The sequence below is a fragment of the Trichoplusia ni genome, chromosome 8, assembly GCF_003590095.1.
Source record: "Trichoplusia ni isolate ovarian cell line Hi5 chromosome 8, tn1, whole genome shotgun sequence".
NCBI lineage: Eukaryota > Metazoa > Arthropoda > Insecta > Lepidoptera > Noctuidae > Trichoplusia > Trichoplusia ni.
The window spans coordinates 8,893,618-8,920,851 of NC_039485.1; the positions used below are offsets into that span (position 1 = coordinate 8,893,618).

A 27,234-nucleotide genomic window follows, 5' to 3' on the forward strand; every position below is an offset into this window, starting at 1 on the left:
TATGAATCCCACCAAAAACATTAAATGTAAAAAAATGCCAAGTCTCTCGATGCAGTCTTTCCATCGTAAAAAGTTTTGAGATCTCATAGAAGCCAAGTCCTATTCAAAATATTTTGTAGTTATAAATCAACATTTAGTAATTGTATCAATAGTTTTCTTTATATTATAATTATAGTGACTTGGCAATGAGCACAAGAAGAAACAAATAAAACGGCATATTTGTAGGAGTTGAAAGTTACACACACCGCATGCGTAAACATTAATATCACAAAAATAATTTTCTTTTGGTTTATCCGTGTCGTCCCAACCGAATTTCGGCAACGGCAGTCAGTCTTAGTGTACTCTCGATTCATTTACTTTCATAAAGCGATGGCCCGTAAGGTATTCTTAATTATTGTATTGGAGCATGTAGTCGGTAGTGACCATCATGATTCACACATAACAAATAATCTGATCACTGGTCTCGTCAGTAACATTTGCACATAATTCCAGGCATCAAGCAGCTTTTAATTTGTGCTCATTGCCAAGTCACTATAATTATAATATAAAGAAAACTATTGATACAATTACTAAATGTTGATTTATAACTACAAAATATTTTGAATAGGACTTGGCTTCTATGAGATCTCAAAACTTTTTACGATGGAAAGACTGCATCGAGAGACTTGGCATTTTTTTACATTTAATGTTTTTGGTGGGATCTCATTTATTTTTTGTAAGTGTATTTCTTTCTTTTTTTTTAGGTGTCATAATTTCTAGGACTTCAGCTACTGCTTTGCTTAGAACCCATTCTCTATCTCTATCTCTTTTGTTTCTTCTCTGAGACTTCGTTACTTCTAATGTAAACAAGCTTAAACTTATATATATATGCATATATATATCTACTAACTTACAAACTATAGCTAAACTAAACTAAATAACACGTAAAGTTCTCCGAATATCAATTATCACTAAAATATTTTTTAGTTTCGAAATGGTTTTTCATAGACAGGTGGCGCTATCAAATGAAAATTATCGAATTATTCTGAAGTACTACTTAGACTGCGCTTTGTAACGAAACCATAGCGCGATTCAGACACGTACAACGCCATCTATCGAGCGCGCATACAATATTTATCGCAATACAATGGAGTTTTAGCTTTATTAATTTAATGAATTATGAATTTTATGTATTAATTTGTATTAATGATAGTCTGTGTATTACATTTATATTATTCTTTTCTATTCTATGTATGTATTCATCCAATTGAATAGGTACTTAAACAACGAACAAAGTTAACAATGCAGTCAAAATCCATACATAATGTTCTTGCCAAACCGCAAATATAAAATTGTTTTCTATGGCATATTATTTTTTAATGTTTTTATAATTTTTCCTTTATATGTGGCTAAGGACCTATCTTGGTGCAAAATTTGAAGTTTCTAAGTCTGCTAGAAGTACCTTAGATTTTTGATGATCTGTCAGTGAGTCAGTGAGTCAGTGAGTGACAAAATGGTGTAACTTTGATCGACCGTAACTCCTAAACCATTAATTCAATTGGCATGTAATTTCGAACTTAAGCTTGTTCTAATGCCTACTATTATTCCCCGAAAAGCTAAACTCCTAGCTTTGTCCACGTCGAAGATACAGGGGGGGCGAAACAGCCGCGAATCGCTTCGAGAAAAGATGGTACGGCCGTGCCCGTTTTGCTCGAGACTTGGCAGGGGCACTGCCGTGCCCTCAGATAACATCTACCCATATCAGTTGTCTTCCCACCTGATCCCCTCACGCTTGATCATCGACGTGTCTCGTGAACTTTCACTGGGTTTCCACATTGCCTAGGCTTCCTAGCCCACTGACCGTGACTGTACTCCGAAGAAAGCTACTGGGTTAGGAAAGTAAATATGTCTGTGTCCGTATGTTGTATGACACCTTTCTGCTGATGATGTGTTCCGGTTCTTATGACTTTAATATTGGTAGGTAGATAAGGTGTTTACAGGTACAGAAGTAGTAGATATAATAATTTAGTTTAAAATCTTATGTAAAGAAAGGAAACCAAAAAGGTATTTCTACCAGGGGAGTTGGTCCCTGGTAGATGCCCGATGAGGTGTTATATCTTAGATTTAAGTAACTCAACTATAGGCCTCTGCATGTTCGACCTGTGTCCCCGTTTACGCTTTTAGTAAGGACCGGGTTTCTTCCTTTGAAGTTATCACGTGAATTGAAAGAACGAGAGAGAGAAAAATAAATAATCAACGTCGTACAGCGGGGCCGTAATCTTTCAACTCTTCTCTGTTAAATAGAGGTCTTTCTTGATATCAGATTATCAGGTATTAGGATAGAATAACAAAAAAATTGCTCAATTTCTTAAAAGCTATTTGTCAATTTCATTGATTTATTAAAAATACAATCGCTTGTGAAATTATATTGCGATACTAAATTGCAGAAATGAACACTTGATCCAAGCGTGACAATTATCTCGGACTGCCCTTAACTGTTTCGATTACCGCGGTGCCATTGTTGTGGCGCTCATGTCCGCTCTCTTCTCGGCAGGTTGTTAGGTACTGTGTCACTCACCTACTGAACGGGCATCATTACGAGACATCTATCACCCACTCTACTTACATAACCCGGCGACTCCCAAATCTATTGTCGACGCTACGCCACTACTATTCTATTAACTTATTATTGTATTACGTGTTAGAACCCAGGAAACACTTTATTTATTTTCCATTTACAATTAAATATAAACGAATAATAACAATTCAGCTTATTTTATTTTGATTTATTGAGCGGCGACATGATATAACGGGGGCTATACTTAAATCGGTGAAAAATAGAGTGGCGTTAGCAAAAAGACAAGCGTCGGTCGTCGGTTGCGCTTGCGCACGTTACGATATAAGGTTGCGGAGGGAGCCGCGCCGCCACAGTGCCGCTCCCACTGTCTTGTTACAACGACGCCCAACATGGGGAGAGAGGTAAATAGACTAGAACAATAATTAATTACATTTAAGAAATTGAAATTAACCAAATCAATTTAATTTATTGCTACTGTATACTAATTCAACATTTTCTTGTTTACAGGTAATACTTATAGCGGCTGTGTGCTGGCTGACGCTATGTCAGGCGCTTGGTGTGAACAGCGCTGTGACAAACAGTGCAGTTGTTAAAGACAATAAAAGTGCAGCGAGTGCCCCGCGCCTGTACCGCAACGTGCCCGTGGGTGTGTACGCCAGCGCCGCGCCCTACGCGTCCTACTCGTTCCACCTGCCGCAGTTCATCGCCGCGCCTAAAGCATCAGCGTCGCAAGTCGCACCCATCAAGCAGAAGCCCCAGAATGTTCAGACGTACTTAATGGATTCATACGGCAACAAGTTCATGGAGAGCCCGCAGCTGGCCCCGTACCGAACCGCCTTCCCTCAACAGTTCGTAGCATTACAATCGAAACTGCCGGAACATTTGGCTCAGCCGCTGGTCGCCGCCTCGCCTAACTTCCAGTTCAAGCAGTCAGCCCCGCAAGTCTTCTTCGGTGCGCCCTTCAGGGTACCTGCCTTGCAGAGTCCAGCTCCGACGCCTCTCAATCATTTTCCAACTTTTGGACAACATTTAGTATACGCTAATAAAGTCCAGAGTTTGGCACCAAACTGGAATTTACAAAACCACGGCGTTGGAGTTCCATCCGCTCAGCAACAGCCAAGCAATAATAAAGCTGTATTTGCTAACACACAAAATCATGAACAGTACGGCATTGTCAAAAATGAACAAAAGTTCCAACGTCTGCGGGAACCTGAGTTAATTATTGGAAAACCAAAGTTACAAAATGTTCAAGAACCATCACACCAACCTAACAGCGAATCAAAATTCCAGCGTATTCAAGAAATCCCTCAACCGGCTCATGGTGAAACAAAGTTTCAGCGACTTCAAGAGTCACCTCAAGTAAGCAATAGTGATGCGAACTACCAACATGAGAAACCGAAAGTCAAACATGAAAAAGATAAATTCCAGCGTATCCAAGAATCATCTTATGAGTCAAACGATGAAGCAAATGCTTTTCAACATCATCAAGAATCGCCTAAAGTTCTTCATGTAGAACATTCATATAGCGCCCCAAAACATCAAGGTGATACATCGCAATCTGACAAGGCTCAACAACAAGGTGCTCCCGCTAAACAGACTACTATAACTTACGTGAATAATATTAATGGAAAGCAATCTATAGTGAAAGTGAAAACACAACCTCTTCCTCTCTTAGACTTAACGCTTCTTGAACCGTTAACGTTCAAAAACCCTCTTGTGCCACAAGTGCAGCACTTTTTACCCAGAATTAATCAAGCCACCTACCAAAAACTACCAGATTCAGTAGACACTGTTAATAACTATCAAAAAGGTTATGTAGTTCAAAAGACAATGTCATACGACAGTGGTAATCAAGATGTTAAACCTCAGAAGAAGAAGCAGAAGAAAACAACGCAAACTAATAAACATGCGAAAAAAAGTGATGCCCCGAAGAAAACAAGTGTTCCGCATCACGAAACACTCGACGATGCGCCAGAAATCGTATACGAAATTAACGCGCCTGGACACAAGGAAACATACAAAGAAAAAGCTGTGAGTTATAATAAAGAGACACAATCGGAACCAGTACATTACACTTATGGATCTAAAACTGAGAATGATCCTGCTACGTACAGTTATTCTCGCACTACTAAGGAGCCAGTGCGAGAAGTTCATTATCATACTAATAATCCAGGCCCAGCGCACCTCAACTACAATTTCAAACCCGACAAACAGCATAAAGAGAGTGAAGGGCACTCCCCGCCGCACAGTGAACCCGCAAATCATGAAGATACTTCAAAGGAATCGGAAGATGAGAACCTACAATATAATCATCAGCATTACACCGGAAATTACAATGAAAACACTAAACCTTCTGTTAAACATTATGAACCAGTTCATAAAGAGCACTATCACAAAGTGAATCAAGCAAAACAGGAGGAGTCTTCAAATGCAGACCCTTCAAAGTATTACTCAACCCCAAATCAACCTAGCCCTCAATTTTTCAATTTGGAGCCCATTATCAAAGAGTATTCTGAAGATATAAGTTTACTCAACAACGCTCAAATTAAAGTAGACCCAGATCAGCACGTAAAGACTCCATCTCGCCAACATGAATCTTCGCCAAACAGAGAACAGTCTTACACGCCACACGAGTCCCACTACTCATCTCCACATAACAAGCCGCCGCAGCAATCAGCGCCTGAAAATCATTATTATTCGTCTCCGCACTCTGAATCATACGCACCGACTGCTCATATTCAAGAAAAGTCTAAACGCGTTATAATTCAAGAAGAAGCTCCAGATGAGAGACATTCGCTCACTGCTCAAATGAAAGAGGAAGTAGTTGACCAAGAGGAGAACAATGAAGAAGATTTTGAGAAGGCGTACAAGAACGCCGCGATCGGTTTTCCTGCCTATAGTAAAGAAGCTCTAGACGCTGCGGAAAAAGACATATTTGATCCAGAAAGTTACGGAGTACCTCCTGACCATGTCGAGTACGACATCGAAAACACTCCTTTTCAACAATATCAAGAAGAAGGGGACAGTTTTCCAAAAGAGACTCGCTCAAACTATAAAGACGCTAGAGACAAAATGAAGGAAGATTACTATACCGATTATTCTGTTAGTAAGCCAGAAAGCTTACTTGACCGCTATCAGAACAAATTGGGCTACTACAAATTATACAAGCAACAAAAACCTGATTATTACGTCCCTAAACATAGTCACGACGATGATAAGAAACAAAACCAGAAATTCGCGAAGTACTCGGTGTCACCGTCATTTGACTTTTCTTCATCTAAGGAGTCAAAGGACAAGTCTCATTACAGCGGGCATTACAAACCCCAGCAAGCATTACACGAGTTTGATTATTCTAATGGGTCGCCGCGCGACAACTCTGCGTTCGCTTCGCGGCCGTATCAGCGGTACAAGAGCAAAACTAACTTCGTAGAGCCACAGTTCCAGTATGGTTTCGAGCCCCTAGCTATACCAAAGCTTCTCGACAGTGAACTGTCCGCGATGGCTAGCAACCACAGACCGGAAAGTGAAAAGCCAGCCATGAGGAAAAAGGTATACAAAGAAAACTGGTACATTAAAAAGACAAGTACGTCAGCTGGGGCGCCAAGTAGTTGATAAGACTTATTTATTTTGTTAATAGTTGTTGTAATAGTAAATTAATAAATTCGTAAAATATTTTTTTCTTCAATGATTTATTTGATTTATTCTTTAAAGCGTGTTAATCGCCAGTAAGAGGTGTCGAGGTATATTTAAGTATTTCTTTAGTATTGTGTAATTAAACTTTCGCTATCTACCAATACATTACGTGACGCTAGCTATTTTTTGCTGAAGTCTTGTCGTTCATCGGCAAATAAAAAAAAAGCACATTGCTCCAGTGAATGAAATCAGCCACCGTGGAATAGATAAAAAGTTCACTTTGATTTTGCATGGTAAATAATAAACAAATCTCAACTGCAATAGTGATGCAATAAGAATTGCAACAGTATAGGTAAAGTGGATCAATTTGTTAAATTAATTTAATTAATGCGAATAAAAAGCATTCCCGCATCCTAGTTCCTTCCGTGTCCGGTTGCATCGGCCCTCCGTTGATTTCCTCGACCGGCAACATTATAATGATCACGCGATATTTGATGATAGAGTAGGCACGCACAGATTTTTTGCTCACTCGGCACAGCAGATTAATTTGCAAGCGCATGGTGCTAAGTAGGTAGTGCATTTATAAGTTATCATTATCTTCAAATGGTTAGGTAATTCGTGATTTTAGGAAGTGCGTCCATATTTATAAGACTCGAAAAGGAGGATGTTTTATGTTCCTTCGCATATTCTTTGTTGCACTTTCTTGCGTAAGTAGTAAAAATTCACCAGATTTTGGTAAGCTGCTATCAGTTTAGGAGGTTTAGCTTTCTATAATTAACCTGTGCACAACAAAAGTATTTCGGAAACAATCGATATGACGATATTCTACTACCTTGAATTCTCAGAGGAGTATTAGGGGTTGAGCAATTTCAATTACACGCTGCGGAGTTGCAGACGCTATGAAGAAATAAGCAAAAACACTGCTGCGACTGGTCCAGTATAATTAACTACCGGATCCAATTTATCCTTTACAGCTGTCCCGCGGTTTTGCTCACCTTTGGGCCTATTAGGTGTACTTTTTACTGCTGTTTCCAGATGCATATTTAGGTTTTTAACTGGAGTCGATAACTTAATTTCTTTCAGTTGTGTTTTGAGAATCGACGAGTCTACAAATAAATCGTAGAAACAGTGACATACAGGTAGCATTTATTCAAAATGTGTTTCAAAAATAATAAATGTATTTTATTTATTAAATACTGAAAGGTACTTAACATAAGCTATAACTTCACAAACCGCATGAGAATCATGACCTCATTCGAAGCTATGTGACTAGTAACATAACATAAATAAGTGTCAATAAATTCGAAACATTGCAAAAATTTTGTTACCTCTAGAGAGACTATTACAAAGATGAGACATGAGGGTACAAAAATAAGTTACGATTATATTTAACAACTAAATGGACAGTGGCACTGGCGCGCAGTCACCTTCTCGACTGCTATCTCACTTTTCTGTTTGTCTCTGTGTCCGCTTCGTCAACGGTCTTTCGCCTGAAGAGTTTTATAGTCATGAGAAGTGTAGCGACCCCTAAGCCTAATGCCATGATGGCTACTACAGTGACACCAGCTGTTATATTGTTACTCTGACTGTATTCGAAAGATTCTCCGACTAACGCTATCGGTCGCAGTATTTTGACGACTGGCTCGCAGCCAGATTCTCTCACGTACTTGGCCCAAGTTCTGTTGGCGAATGTCAATTCTCTGGGCTTAGCGAAAGGCCTTCTACCAGGTACTGTCTTATTGACCATAGTAGTCATGTTTCTAAGCTGAGTTTCATTGTAGTGACAATACAGATGCTTCTTCTTCTTGTTGCCTTTGACTACGATGTCTTTCTCTGCGCTCTTAGCTCCTATCAAAACGTCTAGATCTCCCTTTATCATGTTAGCCCAGTCCCACATCTCAGCAATCTTACAGTCACATATGAAGGGATTGCCGAGCAAATTCAGTGAGTGAAGTTTGGGGTTGTTGGCAAAAACATCTGGATCTATTGTAGTAAGGTTGTTATTGCTTAGGTTAATCTTCTCCAAATGACGCAACCTCTCTAAGAACGACAAGCTTGCGTCAGCCGATCTTAACCGATTCCCGCCTAAGTTAAGGTCAGTGATATTCTCTGTGTTCTTAAAAGCATCTACGTTAAGAGATGTAATATTACAATTGCTCAAGTCCAGAATGGATACTTGTGATAATTGTTTAGGGAATATAGGTCCAGACGGCGGTATTACTAATGGATTCCCACCTAGTCGAATCTCACGCAAATCCATATATGTTAAGTTTTTAAAGAATGCCAGTCCGTTCAAAGGTCTCTTTAAACCACAGAATTCTAGTTCTATTGTGGTGAGTTGCGTTAAGTTTCCAAACAATCCTGCTTCTAAAGATAAGAGATCGTTACCGGAGAGCACCAGCCTCTTCATTGCCGTCATCTTCGAGAACGTGTCCGGACCGACGTAAGACAGGTTACTGTAACCCATGTTCAAATATTCTAATTTCTCTAAGGGTGCCAAAAGCTTAGTAAATACATTTTCTAAAGGATTGTAAGATATGTCCAACTCTAACAAATTGTCGAAAACATTAAAGTTGTCTGGGAGGTCTCGAAGGCCACAATTGCTCAAAAATAGTCGTTCAAGTGTAGGTAATGGTTCCAGTGCCGCCTGCAAGTCTGCTGCAACCAAAGGATTCCCAGACAAATACAAACGTTTCAGTCGAGACGCATTTGTAAATGTTTCGCCAGAAATGGGTCCCTGTATATTACAGTTAGATAGATCCAATTCCTCCAGGTGAGTGACGCTATTACCCAAGGTGGCGGCGACATCTAAGTCACGTAATTCGTTGTCAGCTAAAATGAGCGTGACCAAATTGGTGCAATTAGAGAACGTGTCTTCAGACAGTGAAGTCAGCCTGGACTTCCGCAAGTTGAGATACTCGAGTCTGAGCAGCTTGCCAAGGACCTCCGGCCAATCCGTATTAGTAAAATGGTTGCCAGACAACTCCAGATATTTAATATTAATTGCAGATGAGAAAGCATTTTCTGATATCGCAGTGAGTTTGCAGTCGTTAAGTTTCAATGTCTCCAAACTTGTGAGTACATCGAAAACTCCTGCTTCCAAAGTTTTGAGGGGATTGTTTGAAAGGTCGACAGTAGTCAGTGTCGTAATGTTGTCGAAAAACTGCGGGTTGATTGATGACAAGTTGCACGAGCTGATGTCTAGGTACTGCAGCGTAGCGGACGCTAGGAACGGTCCCTCCACTACGGTTAAGGGGTTGCCTTGAAGTTCAACGTTTAGAAGTCCTCGCGAGTCCCTGAAAAGAGAAAGTGGACATATTATAACGGTTATTTTCCATTATTTCACATATTATGATGAATACACAAAATCATCAGTATCGAGATAAGAAAACTACTTTCTCTTGTTATTAAAACCTACTGGAGCCTAAAATCTCTATGAAAAGGTTTGTATGTAAATAACGCCGGTTAAATTTAAAGTACCTTGAAGGAAACGTTACATGTGACTACAATTTACACGTGAGATGGCTCACAAAAATGAGTAAAACAAACATGTTTATGCTGACTTTGTAAATATAGGTACTGTAGATGTAACTTTGTATATAACAACAATATTTCATGAGGAACATGATCACAAGGTCCTCAAACAACTGAAGGCGACCGTCTCCTTTGTCCATGACAGTCAGGCAGACGGCAGTCGGGCTATTCATAATCAACACGAGCATGTAAACGGCGTTCTATCCAGCGAATTCAATTTGCATTCGTTGTGTGACCATTATCCAATATTGGCACCAGCGCTGGCGGCAATTGGACTCACTTCTGGTACCACACAAGATTAAGAGTAATTTGAACAATTTTATCATCAGCAGGCATTGTGCCCTGCTCGAATGTCACAGTCAACTCGCAAACAATGGCCGCCCGTGAGAATAATATACGATGTGTGACGTCAATACGAGCTGATGACTCATTGTGTTTATGTGGAGGGCTATTCCGAATTCCAAGGATTTTTATCTGCGTTTCCCGCATTAATGAACATTAGATTCCCAAATCTCAGTCCACAAATAGACTCTAGATCTGAAGTAAAATTATTTTTTCAAATATTCAATCGACTTTAAATAAAAATCTGCCAAGCTAAACTTGATGAAATTATTGTGAGTCCAAAGGTCAAATTTTCCACGTTAAATTAAAAAGTACCTATCAATTAAATCGGTTCATCTAGTCTGTCCAAAGTACAGACGAATTGAGAGAGGTTCTCAATTCGTTTTTGAAGTCGGTTGAAAATATTTTATTTTTTCCGGTCTTTAGACATCAACTTTCTGGTGTAATACTTCACACTAATGAATGTATTTTAAACCTAGAATTAATGATCTTTAACCTAGAAAGGAAACTGAGCGTGAAGATACAAAAACTATCGTTATCACAACTCCATTTTGTGATGGAAAGTTTGCGGATAATTTCAGTTAAGTTTATAAAAGAAATCGTTTCAGTCGGCAGCCGAGGTTTTATTGTTTTAGCTCGATGTTATTTCATAATAAAGAGCCAATGACCGACGGATTACACTAAGCCGAAGCGTGATACAATTTCTTGGTTAGGAATAATGTATGTCATAGATGTAATTAGTCATTCTTCGGAAATAGCATTTAAAACTTGAAATTTGAGTAGGTACTTACAAAAAGGCTTCCGGATCCACGTAGCTGATGTTGTTCCCTGATAAATCGACATCTATCAGATACTCCAATCCCTTAAAAGCCTCTTTATTCACCTTCGTCAAGCGGTTGTCCGCTATCTGCAGTCTTCTCATTTTGATGTCACCGGGGAACGGTTTCAGGTCGGTGATGTTGTTTCCGTTCAGGTCCAAGATGTATACGCTGAGGCTGAGCTCATCGTACGGCACTTCTGTCAGGTTGCTCTCGGAGCAGTCGGTGACCCAGTTGATCCTGAAGTAGTGGCAGTCGCACTCGTCCGGACACTCCAGCTCAAAACTGTCTCCATTAAACCCATAAGTCAAGCCAGTTGCGATCAGATAGAAAGCAAGTACCGTGCTGCGAGCCATGACGCACTATGATGAACAACTTCAGTATTTAACTTGGATAGCCATATTATCTGGAAACAAAACATTTGTTTTTAATTAACGCTTCGATCTGCTGTCAACACGATGATTAACGATAATTATACGTTTGCGTCGCAGAGACTTGCAAAAAGATGTACAACATCTGCATCCGATCTTAACTCATAAAACAGTTCTGTTATTGTAGTGTTCAGTAAACAAAGGATTACTCCAGCCGATAGTCATGTGCGTACTCATGCGCTGCATGCTCACTTGCTGACATCTATTACTGTATCTGTTTGATATCACTCGATTGATTGAGATAAAATATTTAATTTAGCTGGAACGGCGAAGCCTATCGATTATGTGCCCTCGTTTGGCATACGACTTTAATTAATTTGCTTTTTTACTGTTGGGATCTTCGAGACGCTACTGGAATTAATATAACGGTTGTGTAAGCCATAGGACTGTCGGGGCAATAAGAGTAATGGGCGGCATCCTGCGCAGGCCGGCGCGACGCGTTTCCCGCCAGAATTTTCCAGAAACGACACAATGAAGTTAGGTCACCAGTTAGTCAGAGTCAGTGGTGCTTTAAATTGATCGATGACCTGACGTAACAGTTTTATTGATACGTTAAGTTGTTTACTGAAAGCTGGCAAGTGCTTTAGATGTCGCGTATTGAGGTCATAATGAATAAGTCGATTATAGTCGTTTTATGATCCCTGGTTCATAAAACTGATAATGGCTATATGATACCTAATATGCCGCTGTAAAAATTCAGCTTTCTGCCACGCTGTTGATTTATAGAGTAGCTGTGATGTGAAAAATGCAGTATGTGGTAGCTCCCGTCTCTATGTCGAACGCTTTTGTCGATAGCCCCAGACTCAAGGGACTAGGGACAATGAATATGCTTATGGGTAATTAAAATTTTATAGTTACTGAGTAGAGGCTGGGCAGCGGCAAAAGTTGTGTAATGCGATGATATTCGTAAGGCAATTGGCAAGTATTAGAAAAGGAGAGCTGAAGATCGTGCTCAATGGCGTGCCACTGGAGAGGCTTATGCCCAGCAGAGGATTGAGACGGGTTTTAGATGATGATGATTGATAAATTAGTCAACAAAAATAAGTATGTAATGCACGGATAGCCGAATGGTTGAGGTCACCACGCTAAACCCACTGAGAGGGACGTGTCGCGGGTTCGATCCCCGCGTAGGACAAGAATTTCTTTGATCCACGAATGTTTGCCCTGAGTCTGGGTGTCTTTGTGCATGTGACTTGAATGTCTGTGAAACCCCCGCGACACAAGGATTAAGTTCATTAATGCAAGAGAGTTTAAAAGAAAAAGTATAGTGACGGATCCCTACAACAACATCCTACAACGCCATTGTACCCTCTTCCATTACGGCCTCGATTACGACTCTAATTCCAAGTTATGACAAACATTTGAATGATGTTGTGATAGGGAACCCTGCTGAGGTCTGTTTATGTAATGAAGTGGAATATTACAGAAGACGTTTTTTACATTTGTCATTTTTCTACGCTTAGAATACAGTTTGTTATCCTAAAGGTCTGTGGTGCTCCTACTAATGAGATGCACTAAGTTCCATTATTTACGTTGTAATTGAAAAAGCCTTCAGCATGTATTGCAAACTAGCTGTTGCCCGCGACTTCGTCCCCGTGGGTAGAAGATATGAGTTTTGATTTATACCTGCCCTGTTTTTTTCACATTTTCAGCGTGATTTATAGGCTTTATCGATTAATGGTCTATTCAACACAAAAATATTTTTTCAATTTGGACCAGTAGTTCCTGAGATTAGCGCATTTCAACAAACAAACAAACTCTTCAGCTTTATATATTAGTATAGATATAGATTTTAATACTGTTGTAAAGATAGTTGCACGACTTTATAAGAATACTTAGTAAGTCAGATCTGTTGTCTCTGATTTCTGTCTGCCCCAGCAAAGTACCAATGCTAATTTAATAAACTGCCGCTCGCCTCGACGTTCTTTTAACTGGTCATTTGACTCGGAGTAAAACCAGAGACCAGAATCTACTATTCGCAAAATCTTTTCATCTGAAAAATATTATTTCGGAATGCTAATTTTTTTAACTTTTTTTAAAACGCCCAAAGTAAAATGAGGGATGAATCTAAATCTATCGACCATAGTCACACTGCAGTGGTTTTTGGATATTTTAAAAACTCCAGTCTTTTAACATTAGGTACGTGAGGAGGAGTTGCAATGACAGGCATGTGTGGCGGGCTAGTCCCATATAAATAAAAATAGGGACGTGAGGTTAATGTTGGAATACATAACACGAGTAGGCTTGATGATTAGCTAGAAATAAAATTAACTTTAGCAGGAGAGGTCTATGTCAGGGTAGGCTATGAAACGTACTGTTTCCTAACATCACTTGAACATTTAGACGCCATTCCTTGATGAAGCATGTTAGTGCGGATTACCCGCGTCATTAGCTTCATCAACTAAACGGTTTACTCATGTGACCGTGTCGTAGTGATTTCATTTGTCATCGGTTTAATTATTCAAATCAGCAGTTTGCTGCATATTATTAAAACATCCGCGATTTCCTTTTGTTTGGCCTTAACAATACATTCAAATAAAATAGGAATTATGTTAAACATTTCTAAAAATATTGGTATTGTTTTGTAAATACATATTATAATTTCAACTTTCGCGAATTCATAATTATTTTTTTAATAAAGGTTTGCTTACGGCTTCACGTAGGTATTTATATTGCCGTAATGCCGTGATAGGAAAATAGTACTTTTTCCTAGGATCTATAATCACAGATCTCCAGTTCCAGAAGCGTAACGACGCACTATGCAACAATGAGGAACGACTTTCTTCCACAAATGCAATTCTGAATAAGTTCTCTGGAGTTCTCCCTAGTGAGGAATTCGATACAATAAACAAATTTAAACTCTTGGTCAGTGACCTCGGTAGCTTAGTCGGTAAAAACTGCGGTGTAGCCGGGAATCGCAAGTTCATGTCCCGTCAGTGGTTTGAGTTTTTTAATTGTTTATATTTAATTGCAAATAAAATATTGTCGAGACTTGAGGATGGTAATAATGGGATTGATAGGTAGCCTTTGGTATACCTGCAATACTACCTAAAGCCAGATGTACCCATCTGATAATACAATAGGTCCGGCGAAGGATATTAAATCATAATGATGTATACCTGCAGCTGATTACGCGCTATTCCTTGGTAAATAGTACGATAAAAAATCTGAAATCAGGGATTGTTTTGCAACTCATCTCGTAGACAAGGTTCATAGACTGATTAGATTTCTGTTGATATCTAGTCGTGATAACTATCTAATGATATCGTATACAAAAGGCGCAGTCAACGAGACATAAGTCTAAAATGTGCAATCCCATGAGGAAAGTCTTCCCTAAAGGGACAATACGTTTTTCTCATAAATTACAAATGCAAATTGAACAAAGGTAGATCGCGATAAACTCCTTATTTAATTAAGGTTACATTTACAAGGCGGGTCAGGGCGCAGCTTAGTGCCTGGGGACACATTTCTTTAGCCTACAGGATTTATGTAGGTAATTAGTAGTGTCCATGTTACACAGACGCATATGTGTTTAGCTGTAAGTATATTACACTACTTATACATAAAAACAAACATAAAACATATTTACTTTTTATAGCTAAGCGCAAAAACACAAAATTGTGAAGAAAATGAAAACATTTAGCTATAAAATGTTTTATAGGAAGTGCGTTTTATTCAAACAAAACAATCGATGTTGATGTAATGCGAGTAATAACTAGGTTGGTACATAACATTGCACAACATCACAGTTAAATGACCTAGAAGGGCTTCTGAAGTAAGTACCTGTAGTAAACGGCTCATAAAACACATTCACTATTCACGAAAGAGTATCTATAGTAAGTGGGCAGATATAGTAAATGATACCAGTGGCTTAATACAAAAATGAATGAACTGACAATTAAAAAAAGTGATTTAACTTGCGAGTACACCATAAACAATCAAGTTTAAAAATGGAAAACGCACAAGATTAACGTCCCTGAGTGCACGATTGTTGTGACGAGGTCAGATCACACATGGCCGTTTCCGTGCCGGTGCATATGAACAATAACTTACATGAGTCGTGGATAACGTGCTCACTTGTCAGCCACCGGCTCTCAACTAGTCTCGAACTCTCCGTTGAACAACTAACAAGTGAATAACATCGGTACTATACTGATGACACAGCCTGTTTACTGACCGCTTAGGGATGTCCATTTTTTTGTCCTTTTTTTTAATTAATCGAGTAAAGGGATTTAAACCTGATATCATATTACGTTATCTTTTGATATTTAATAGTAGTACGCCTAAGGTGCTTTACGATAAATTCCTTGCACGCTCTAAAGTAGATTCTGGTATTACGACATAGAATGTTATAGAGCGAGTACCTTGGACTTATCCACGACTTACACGAGGGTTAATCACAACCTTTGTATGTAATTTAATGTAAAGAGTGGGTGCGTTGGTACTTACTTACAATATTTTTCGAAATAAGCACGGATAGCGATATCTCGAGTGCCTACGTAAACGATGAAAACGTTGCATATAGATAATTATATAGATTGTTATAATATGGTCTTGTAACAATTTCAATATCAGGTGCTATAGGTAGGTACCTATATATACGCAACCTACTTATGTATATGTTCCCTTGTTTCAAGTATGTTTACCTTATAGGAAATTAAATATTTTTGTGTTTAGTTTTCTTAAACACGGCAGCCTGTATCTCTCGTCTCCCTAGCATGTGGTAGGTAAGTAGGTAGTAAAGTATTTTAATCAACGAATTGCAAAAAACTGTACGCATTATACGTAATATTATATAGGAATACAACTGTTGGTTGGTTGGTTAATTTACCAGTAATTGTTCGAATGTGTTGCCTTTTTTCATTAAATGACTCCTCCCGCTTTAGGTTCAGTTGAAAGATGTGCTAGAATTTATCTAAACCGTGCGCCACGGTCCCCGTAACCGTGACGAACATTTCCTCTGTCGAACTTGTTGCTGGAAAGCTTTTTGCTATAATTAATCTCAAAGGCGTTAGGCGTTACTGGAACCAGGGCCCCGATTCTGCTATTTACAATGGCCGATGAATTAAGGAAAATTGACAATTCATCGGCCATTGTAAATAGCAGAATCGGGGCCCTGGTTCTAGTAACGCCTTGAATTGGGTCCTGAATGTTACTTTTTTTAGAAACCTTCTTACGTAATTTTATAATGTAATAAACAAATTTATAGGAGCTTGGTTGCTTGAGTACCTAAAATGTAATTATATGTATGATATCCAACCCAAACAAGACTTATAATTATTACAATTACGTAGAAAAAGTGCCGTACATTTACTCAGCCTTATAAACGAATATTATTTAACAATCGTGAGACAACAATTTTGTTGGATTTGTGGTAAACATTGCATTAGCCACAAATAATATTATTATTACGTAAAATAGTTGCGTACACCAGGTGGTTTATTTACATTTGCATTACTAGATAATTTCCTATCATTATTGTAACTTTTGGCGGTTAGCGTAAGCCCCGGGATAGTAGTACTAGTTTGCGGTTCCTAAGTATTCGTTCATAACTTGGCGTGTATATTGTATTTATTGTAAAAAAAAAAAACGGGTATTAGACGAGGTTTACATATTTAATTCAAATGTATAATCTACGAAAACCACAGGCCTAGTATTTTTACTCTACGCAAAGCCCACAATATGTGCGGAAGAATAGTCAGGACTGCAAGTCAAAGAAATAGACAACACTAATAAGACATGTTTTAAAAGCCCCCCTGGCGTCTGAGTAATGAACTCTTGCTGAGTTGTACTAAAAATGAAAATAATTTTGATATTACTGGTTATTTTTTAATTTGTTGAAAAAAAATGCGACTGTTATTTTTTGTTCGAATCGGTGCTTCGTATTATTTAATATTATTATGCTTGTATCACTATAAATAATATCAATTTTAGAAACTAGCAACACAATTGATATAAATGTCATGTCATGGGCAAATCAAATGTCAGTTGATTGAAACAATCGTAGTTTTCGGCAAAGTAAATAACAGCGATTTCTATTTTACTACTAAATAAATCACTATTAAACATGACGTCTCAAACGAATGCAGGCCAGTCTACTGACGAAGAACCGCTAAAAAAGATATTCGATGATGCCATGAAAATATATAATATGTTAGAAAAAAACAACGAGCCGACAAACAGTAATGCGGTTCAGGTGAGTCTGTGATCATAAGTATACCTTTTACTAGGATACAAACAAAGTTGTTTTGTAGTTCCATCTATAACTTAAAACTTAAATAACATGATTCTTGCCTTCACTCGTTGAAATCGCTATATTTAGAATGTTTAAAATGATCTCTAGAATGTTCCAAGTTCGCTTAAGATTATCTTGTAATACACGTACCTACATGATACAATAATTAATAACTTGCCAATCTTGTTTGTATCCCTCTGGTTTTTCCAAACATACATCTTGAAATGAAAACTTTTAATGCTAGGATGGACACATTCATTGTTCAAATATTACTCATGAATTTCATAACTATTTATTTACATATAATTAACATAACTCTTCACAAGAGGAAACTGGTCCATACAATTGTTCAGACTTACCAAAATACTGGTTAATAATACATAACATGATACTTACAGATAAGCATAAAATCAGCGATATCTAAATTTGAGAAGGCCACAAACTTGGTATCTATGTCAGGCATATTCAGTAAGAACGAGAGCCTGGATGAGTTGCCGACGGAGACCCTGCAGTACCTACTGCTGCCTGCACTGCTGGGACAGCTCAGTCTGAAGCTCTGCAACCAGCCACGCATAGATCTGGTCAACGTCGCTGAAATATATTTCAAGTAAGTTACACCATTCAAAAGATCTGTAGTCTTGTAATATCTGGTAAATATGATTGATGTGTTGTGTTATGTCAATAATCTTAGTAAATTGTTAAATTAAGTTTGTAGTTTAAATGACATTTTTTTGTTTAAAATAAGATTTTAAAAGAATTTTGGTTGTTATATTTAAGTTAAAAGACTGCACCTATGTTTTTTATATTGTTTTCTCAAAAACATTGTGATGCTATCTGGTCATACAAATTTGTGTGGGTGTTGATAACTAACAATTTTTCTCTTGTGGTCCTACTACTAAACAAATGAAAGAATTAAAAGCTCATTGTACTTTACAGAGATTTCCTGCAGCGGTGTAAAGACTATGGTGTGGCTGACATAGAGGTACCAGAGACAAGTGCAAGTAATGAAGTAGCTAAACCAATGTCTGAGCAAGCTAAGATAGCGAATTTGGTAAGTGTTACTTTCATATTAATTAATAATTAACTATATTTATAATACGGTAAATAATCACCAATATGGTGAAATTTCAATAAAAGGTATTAAAAACAGATTGATGGCTATATAGGGTTCTTTGTGTTCACCTTGAGTCATTTGATTTAAGTGATATGATTTTGCAATGAATGTGTATTTTCATAGGAAATGACAATTCTTTCACTCTATTTATTGTTATAACATTGAAAAAGATTGTTTAACTGAAATTACTTATTAACATATTATTGTAATTCTAGGTAAGAACTAGGGATGCTAAAATCAAAAGATACAAGGAGATGCAGGAGCTCAAATCACAACTGAACTCTCTGTCCATGGCGATGGAGGCATCATCAGATGACGACACGAAGAGGGAGTACTTCACAAAGTTGCTGCTCAGTTTCGTGAACCAGGCGCTTGAGGAACTTAGCAGTATTGAGCAGGAAAAGTCCATTCTGGAATACATGTCTAAGAATGCTGGAGGTATGAATGACTCTTATTGAAAAATTAATTCTTTGGTTTTTTCTAGTATATGTGCAAATGAGAAATAGAGCAAGAGCCCGTGAACCCCAGACCTTCGTTATTTTATAAAAGCTGAAAGTTTGTCAGCGCATACTCCCAACCCAGGTAAGAACGATGGACCATTATGAAGTTTGGGTTATAGTGGCTTAGGCAGGTAAACGGTACTAAAGGTCTGAAAATACCGATCTAAATTCGTCAAATAATAAAGTGCGATTTTTTGATATTATCTTCAGAATATTATAAAAAACCCCCTTTTTCATTGCCAGACACTTCACATCGTGGCAACCCCTTGCCAGACACCCTTAATGTTCATGAAATTATAGTTTAACTTACGTTATAGTATAAAAGCTGATTTTTATATATAATACTTGGGTAATAAGTAGATGATGTTCCGTCATTAGCCAGACATTTTTTATAGTTCCAACCCCTTGCCAGACAAGCATGTAGGGTAGCTGTAGGAGCGAGCGCGAGGCAGTATGTATATGAGTGAGTGCGAGTGAGATGGCGAGTTAAGTCTACCGCGATACCTCACTGCGCAGTTGTTATTTCTACTTTTTTTTTATTTATTTATTCAGTTAACACAGGTACACGTTATACTTATGACATAGTACAGTGTCTCACAAAACAGTACACACTGTTTGTCTGCGAGATCAAAAGTATATAAACTTATAAAAAAAACTTAAATTATACGTATTATTATATAAACTTATAAAAAAACTTAAATTATACATATTATTATATAAACTTATACTGCGCATGTATTGTTTAGTACTCAGTACATGTTTACATCAGCTAAAATAATATAATATAGTATGATACGTAGATTATATGTTTACAATTTGTTTATGTGACTTTTTAAATAAAAATGATTTTGTATTAAAAATAAGTCATGGGTGATACATTAATTTGTGTTATTTGCAACAAAAGTAGTGGCAAAATAACATTATTTTCTGACGAGACATTGAAAAAATGTGAATTAATTTTAAAATTGCGAAAAAAACATAACCTTAAGTACAATGACATCATTTTTCCACGTGAATACACAGAGGGTGGCTATCACAGGGAATGTTACAAATCATTCACAGGGCTAATGAAAAAATATTTTACCTCAGAACCAAAAAATTCTCAAATTTTTAACAATTTAAGGTAATTGTAGCATCGAATGTCTTTCCTTAAGATGTTTTTAAAATTTACATAGATTATTAGTTAAATAAATCTGCGCCAAAAAGTTTATTTGCATGAGTCATTCTAATCACAAATCTCTTCTTAAGACATACAATGTTTGTCTGGCAAGGGGTTAGAACTATAAAAAATGTCTGGCTAATAAGGAAACATCATCTAATTATTACCCAAATATTATATATAGAAATCAGCTATTACACTTTAACGTAAGTAATGATATAATTAATATCATTCTTATCATTTATAACGAATATTTAATTAATAATAATTGAAGATAGCACATATTATTGTTTTAGTTGATGTAAGCATGTATTAAATACTAAACAATACAAACGCATCTCACTCGCACCCACTTATATACATACTGCCTCGCGCTCGCTCCTACAGCTACCCTACATGCTTGTCTGGCAAGGGGTTGGAACTATAAAAAATGTCTGGCTAATGACGAAACATCATCTACTTATTACCCAAGTATTATATATAAAAATCAGCTTTTATACTATAACGTAAGTTAAACTATAATTTCATGAACATTAAGGGTGTCTGGCAAGGGGTTGCCACGATGTGAAGTGTCTGGCAATGAAAAAGGGGGTTTTTTTATAATATTCTGAAGATAATATCAAAAAATCGCACTTTATTATTTGACGAATTTAGATCGGTATTTTACACACCTTTAGTACTGTTTACCTGCCTAAGCCACTATAACCCAAACTTCATAATGGTCCATCGTTCTTACCTGGGTTGGGAGTATGCGCTGACAAACTTTCAGCTTTTATAAAATAACGAAGGTCTGGGGTTCACGGGCTCTTAGACCAAAAGCATATAATTAAAAACTATTTATTTTGATAAACTGCTACACCAAACCACTCAGATATGGAACACACAAATTCACAGATAACCAAACTCGATTTTTTTTAAACAACTCCTGAATTTTGGAATGTATTTTTGGGTCGCAGAGGGTTTCCCAAACATTTAAGTGACATGTACAAAGACACCCAGACTCAGAACAAGCTTTCGAGGATCACACAAAGCCTTCTCCTACGCGGGGATCGAACCATCGTAACTTACTTATCTTTTGCGTGGCGGCTTAACCACTCGGGTATCTGTGGAGGCGTGTTGTATGTTACAATAATATGCTTATGTTTTATTTTACACTGCCTAATCTCCACTTTCCCATCCCCCTGTCGGTAGAGCCGAAGCCTAAGGAGCGCAGCCGCGCGGGCGGGGCAGGCGGGGCGGGCGGGCTGAAGCCGGTGATCATCACGCGCGACGCGCTGCAGAAGGCGGTGTTCGGCGCGGGCTACCCGGCCATCCCCGCGCTCACCGTCGAGGAGTTCTACGACCAACGCGTGCGGGAGGGACTGTGCGATATTACTACTCATTGATACCATAACACTGTAGTTCGATTGCTATTGAGGGGGACCAAGTGGGAACGCTTATGTAGATGCTCTGTACTCGCATTTGATCATATTACTTTTGCAGTACAAAATGCTTAATATTTCATGACGGACATGAATAAAAAATATAGTCGTCCCTCGGTAGCTAGTACTTTTTGTCTGCTTTGTTGACTGTTGTTTGCTTAGGTCAATTCGAGACTGCGTCTATAGAAACTAAATACACACTAAATTTCCTGATCGTAGTGGCCGTAGTAATCTCAAAGATAAGAAGTAAACCCCTACATGTCGACGCATCTTGGATGATAATAATTACAAATAATAATTAATATCTGGTTTACAGTTTCCCAGGCGCGTGCACGAGTATACCTCACACCACCATACAGAACACAGAGGAAGACGCCGATGAGGCTGACAGGATACGAAAGGTAACATTTAATGATACATCAACAATTTTGATGGCAATCAAATATGAACTGTATTGCTAGCATGCAAGAATACATTTTGCGATAAAAAAAATGTGATGGTAAAAAATCATAGCGCAAGAATCACCTTCAAGCGTCTTGCTGTCTTTGCCTCTGTTAAGTGGAATTTATAGACATTTAAGAAAGTCTTTATTTTTTTTTTCGTTTTGTCATACGGCTGTCTGGCCTCAAAAAGATAATATGTATGTATGTATTACAAAGAGATTTTTACCATAATAATAATTTTATTCTAGGAACGATTGGTGGAAGACGATGACCCAGAAGAGTTGGCTCGTCAGCGCAACATGGACGAGTACAAAGATGACCACCGCCGCGGCTGGGGCAACCGGTACAACAGAAGCTAGTGTGTGACGGTAATACCTACAAGTAACACCTGCGAGTTTTAGCGATTTTAAACCTTATTATAATGCGCGTAAGACAAGAAGATAAACACCGCCGCGGCTGAAGCAGTCGGTACAATGGAAATTGATATGGTATGCCATGACCTGAAGAATAACTCTAAAGAATGAGCGAATTTGAACCTTAATATCACGGGCAGGAAAGATCAAATTAAACACCGCAACTGCTACGACAGGACATTACCCATTTTCTAATACCAGCGAGTTTAAGCGATTTTGTACCTTTAGTTGTGACCATAGGACATCAAGTTGAATACCTCAGCTGTTTCAGAAGGAGCTGGGTGTCTGACGGCATGTATACCAACAGCAGCTTCACAGAATAACTCTGAGTTTGAGCGATTTTGGTCCTTAATTTAACGTGAATAAGACATTAAGCTGAACATCACCAAGACTCGAATATCGATTTAATGTGTGTTCTAACTAACTTTTTTTCTTAAGCTTCGTTAAAGGTACGGAATATAAAAAGCTAGTCATATTCAGGAAATTTAAATATGGACGGCAATTGAAATCATGACTTTAGACAAACTGGTCCCACGTATGCAACAAATATATTATGATGTGTGCATACTTCATTTGGTGTTTTAGACGATTTGTAAGTCTGCAGTACTAGCCTTACTCCTGTTAGAACTGAGTTCTGTTTTTGTTATTTGGAAATCCGCCACTAGCGCCAATTTGTGCAGTGTCACCAGGCGGAACTACGCTCGACTGACAGCTTTCGATGCCGATAACACTAGATCGCTACTCAATCTCGGTTTATGATCGACAATTGAACCAAAATAAAAATAAACTGGACTAACTGAGTTTCAAGGGTATGGAAATTTGTCTTCAATTTTACAAACAACAACTTACCGTCAGATATAAAAATAACTTTGACGAATGTGATCTCTTGTGTGTAACTTACGCTTCCACGTAATTAAATGGTTGCTTTAATTTTATAACATGTTGCAGAGTTGTAAATGTATACGTAGCTTGGTTTACGAATGAAATGATGTTTTTATGCTCTTTTAGGAAGTGATCCTTTGTTGATACAAAATAATGATGTACTAACATAAGTCCAGGAAAGTAATGTTATTGTGTTAAACAATAAAATGAAATTTACATATTGTAGTGGTGTGTTTCACTGTATGTACCTACACTACCTACTGAATCTTTGGTGATTTTAATTCGTGTTTTTTGTATATGATCGAGATATGAAAACCCAAATTATACATTCTGAAAATGGCAATTCGAAATCGTGTGGCTTGGCAAATTGTTCCGTAAAAACAACTTTAAGACCTGCACATACAGACGAGTTTGCAAAAACGAAATATTTTCCTATATAAAAGCAGACTCGAAGAGAAATGGCCTGCCTCAACATTTCTGAACGCATTAGATCGCGAAGACCAACATTTTACGTCCATCTGTCGTTGTAATTACTCTCAGCTAGTCAACTTCCAATCTAGCGAGACAATAGAACTTGTCACTATTCAAACATTTAATATGTTACTTTCGATTTCGTTTGGTGAAAGTAACAGGTGCTGTTGACCTTTGGCAAGCCCATCTGTGGCCCATTGATGACCGATCGTTGCGACATTACGCCACACTACAGATAACCGCCGAAGGTTAGTTCAGATAAGATATAGAAAGCGAAAGGTTTGTGTGCTGTGAAAACACTTATGTTTGATGACGCGTCTTTGATTGCAAGTATACATGAGATAAAGAACCGTAATTCTTTATAAATAGGAGCCAAATATAATGTATATCGTAAGTTAAGTCGTTTATGAGATATCTAATGCTCTCGCACTCTAGCATAATAAAGTTCGCGGTACAATACTGCCGTGGTATAACTAAAATGACCTTATCCAACATCTGGTAAATTTACAACTTTTGATGCTACATCAATGAGAAAACAAAAATCTATCGATCTGTGTTTGCGAATTTTCAATAAGGAAAATTGATGTAGCATCAAAAGTTGTCGTAGATGTTGGATAACATTTTAGTTATACCACGACAGAATATAGAATTATCTGAAACAATAAGTAAATTACAAGGAACTCAAGCGTTGACATAAAAACAGTAAGTAGGCCCTCATTAAAGAGTAGAAAAGGGAAGGGGCTTGCATACCAAATATCAAAGTTTCCCTTTTTCTGCTTTGCAGCATAAGCTACCGCATATATCATGAGGTCTAAAACCGTAGAGATTTAAAAAAATGACCCTTTTGCTTCATCTTTTGTTGTGGTTCGGGCTGCAGTATTGCAACACTACATTATCGGAGCCTTATAGTGGGTCGGTGCGATTGAATAATAATTATAGGGTTGCTTTCAAACCTTCAATTTGGTTGTCGTGTAATATCATTACTCGCCCCATATTGGGAGCAGTAAATTACGTAGGCAGGTAAAGGTCCCAACGAAGTATTGTTATTATCTTTAACCTGATCGCAACTCACCTGTGGATCAACAAATTGAGGTTTAAATGTCCATCTGTCATGAACAAATGTCTTCAAAGTTCAGTAAGCTGCATTTAGGAAATAGATAATACAATAAAAAAGAAGTTGGGAATTCACAGGTTTGTCGCTCAGTATAGCGTATTCAAAACCGTTCTTAAATTAAACGAAGTAATATAATTTTAAGTAAATATTTCGATCTAAAACTAAGTAACAAGTTGCCCATTTCACAAGCAGAAACCAAACACAAAATAGCTACAACACTCCGAGCCAATTACGAAAACAAAATTAATAATTCGCTCCCCTTTACGGCTAAAACAACCGTTGGTGCAGTCAATACGAGTGAGTGTATAAGGACCGGGGTCCTTTCTACTGCCTCGGTACGTACCCGTAGGAATGGTATGGAGAGCGCGGCGCGAACCCATCCATCAGTGGAACGACTTCCGCGCCTCCTTTTTATGGGAAGTGGCGCGTGCGCCGACGCGGAAGCGACCGCGAACGTTCATGTGACTGGCTTTAGATGTGGTAGCTTTGTATGAAGTTTTAAACGGTGCTTTTTAAAAGTGGGCTTTGAGTATCAGAACTGGCCTATGTTCGAAAAGAGTTAGGTATTGTATTATGAACTTGTTATTGAATTTTTTAATGAATGATTGCATATTTTTGGTAGGCTTTACCGAAAAGTCGATATAGAAATACTACTTCATAAGGATCTTATCACCTTTTCTAGTGGTAAATTGAGGTTTTCCTACTGAAAAGTTTTTATTAACTCAATAGTCAAGACCATTACGGTTTTCCTCTGTTCCCTTTGTGAAATATTCCTAACTAAAATTCTAACATAGTATACCTATATCCATTCTTCTTAGTGCGTGGCTTACAACAAGGTCGTTGAAGCCGGTTCGACGGCAGTTCAGTGTAGGGATACTAATCGTGAAGGCATTAGCGTTGTAACATCACTGGGTAGTAGGCATTTAGTCGACACTGCGAGACGTGCTGCCTTTCCTGCTTCCTCATCGACGCAATGGCGGCAGGCGTTATCAATAGATACACGTCAACCGTCATTAAGCTAATGTACAGCAATACCGATTAAACAGATGTAAACGATTATATATGAAAGAGTTTCTATCTGGCTATATTGAAGTGGCTTATTTGGCAGCTTGAATCTTGTTTTCCCTTTGACAGTGATTAAGATTAAATTTACTTCATAGTACGCTTTTGTTATAGACAATCTATTCGAGAGCTTTAAGAGTAAGTAGCTACATTAACAAATACATCTGCACCTAGAATGCTGCAGTAGACATAATTAATTAAGAAACTTCTTCTGACTTCGGCAGGTGGCAGGTCCCCGGATCCGCGGCCCTAGTCTCGCTCGTGACAGCTGTTTGTGACACAAATGCACCGGGCATTCATAGCACGTGTCTTTTCAATATGCACGAATTGCAATTAGCGTCGATATAAGGACTCGTTAAGAAATATTGCAAATATTGTGAGTTGCAACGACCGCCGGGAGTTGTATATTATTATAGAGTCGATTATTTAATTTATTACGTAAAATACACGATTGATTGTTATTCATCTACCGTACCTATCGAATAAATACGTAAGTACGTAAAGATTAGATGCGGACGACAACGTCGTAGGTACTGTTTCTAAAATCCGAAACCTGGTGATCATCCGATAGCGATCTGCTGAAGACGTTCTTTATTAATTTCATCTCACCTTTTAACCCATCTAATGAGGCGTTCCTGTAAATTTCTGCAGTTAATTTACAGTTACCTCACAATCGTCGGGTCTATTAAACAGCTTATCTTTGAACTCGCTTACAGTCGAAGCGTCTTAGAAATAACATGAAAGGGTAATTCCTATTCCTTGAATATGGTAATCACAGCGTTTGTAAGTTAAGCGTCAATATTTCGAAACTGGTCCTTTGGTAATTGCGTGTGTGCCGTTACAGTGGTGTTGGCATGCAGGCGGCGCGCGCCTTCTCTGGGATTTGCATTTCAAGTGGCCGCGAAGTGTGTCGCGCGGCCAGCCGGGCAGCCATTGTAATTAATAGGACTTCTTTTGATATGCTGTTATGTGCAATTGGTTCGAAAGACTAGCACTTCTTAAAGTAGCATTGCGGCTGTGGAAGCGTGACAGCGCTCTACCCAGCGTATAGCCGTGTCTCTCTTTTACAACTGCTTTAATATTACTTCAGGCGGTAGTAGCAGGC

At 38.1% G+C, this 27,234-nt stretch overlaps 3 protein-coding genes across 3 annotated transcripts; 2 read left to right on the plus strand and 1 right to left on the minus strand.

Annotated features, from left to right (window-relative positions):
- Window positions 1-3,010: 3,010 nt before the first annotated feature.
- On the plus strand, window positions 3,011-6,231 carry LOC113496617 (the record flags this gene model as incomplete). The annotated part of the gene is made up of 1 exon (XM_026875894.1): window positions 3,011-6,231. A coding segment is annotated over one exon (3,159 nt), but the record flags the coding sequence as incomplete, so codon positions are not given.
- Window positions 6,232-7,348: 1,117 nt separating this feature from the next.
- On the minus strand, window positions 7,349-15,450 carry LOC113496618 (carboxypeptidase N subunit 2-like). Its single transcript, XM_026875895.1, has 3 exons — window positions 15,369-15,450; window positions 10,858-11,290; window positions 7,349-9,486 (listed from the first exon to the last, which is right to left on the minus strand). The coding sequence occupies exons 2-3, from the start codon at window positions 11,238-11,240 to the stop codon at window positions 7,629-7,631; spliced, it is 2,241 nt and encodes a 746-aa protein (XP_026731696.1). The 5' UTR covers window positions 11,241-11,290; window positions 15,369-15,450; the 3' UTR covers window positions 7,349-7,628.
- A 1,832-nt stretch (window positions 15,451-17,282) lies between these two features.
- Window positions 17,283-23,707, plus strand: LOC113496598 (immunoglobulin-binding protein 1). The gene is made up of 7 exons (XM_026875870.1): window positions 17,283-17,511; window positions 17,949-18,157; window positions 18,487-18,601; window positions 18,880-19,102; window positions 21,515-21,686; window positions 22,061-22,145; window positions 22,436-23,707. Exons 1-7 carry the CDS (start codon window positions 17,383-17,385, stop codon window positions 22,544-22,546), a joined length of 1,044 nt encoding a protein of 347 aa, XP_026731671.1. The 5' UTR covers window positions 17,283-17,382; the 3' UTR covers window positions 22,547-23,707.
- The last annotated feature ends 3,527 nt before the right edge of the window (window positions 23,708-27,234 follow it).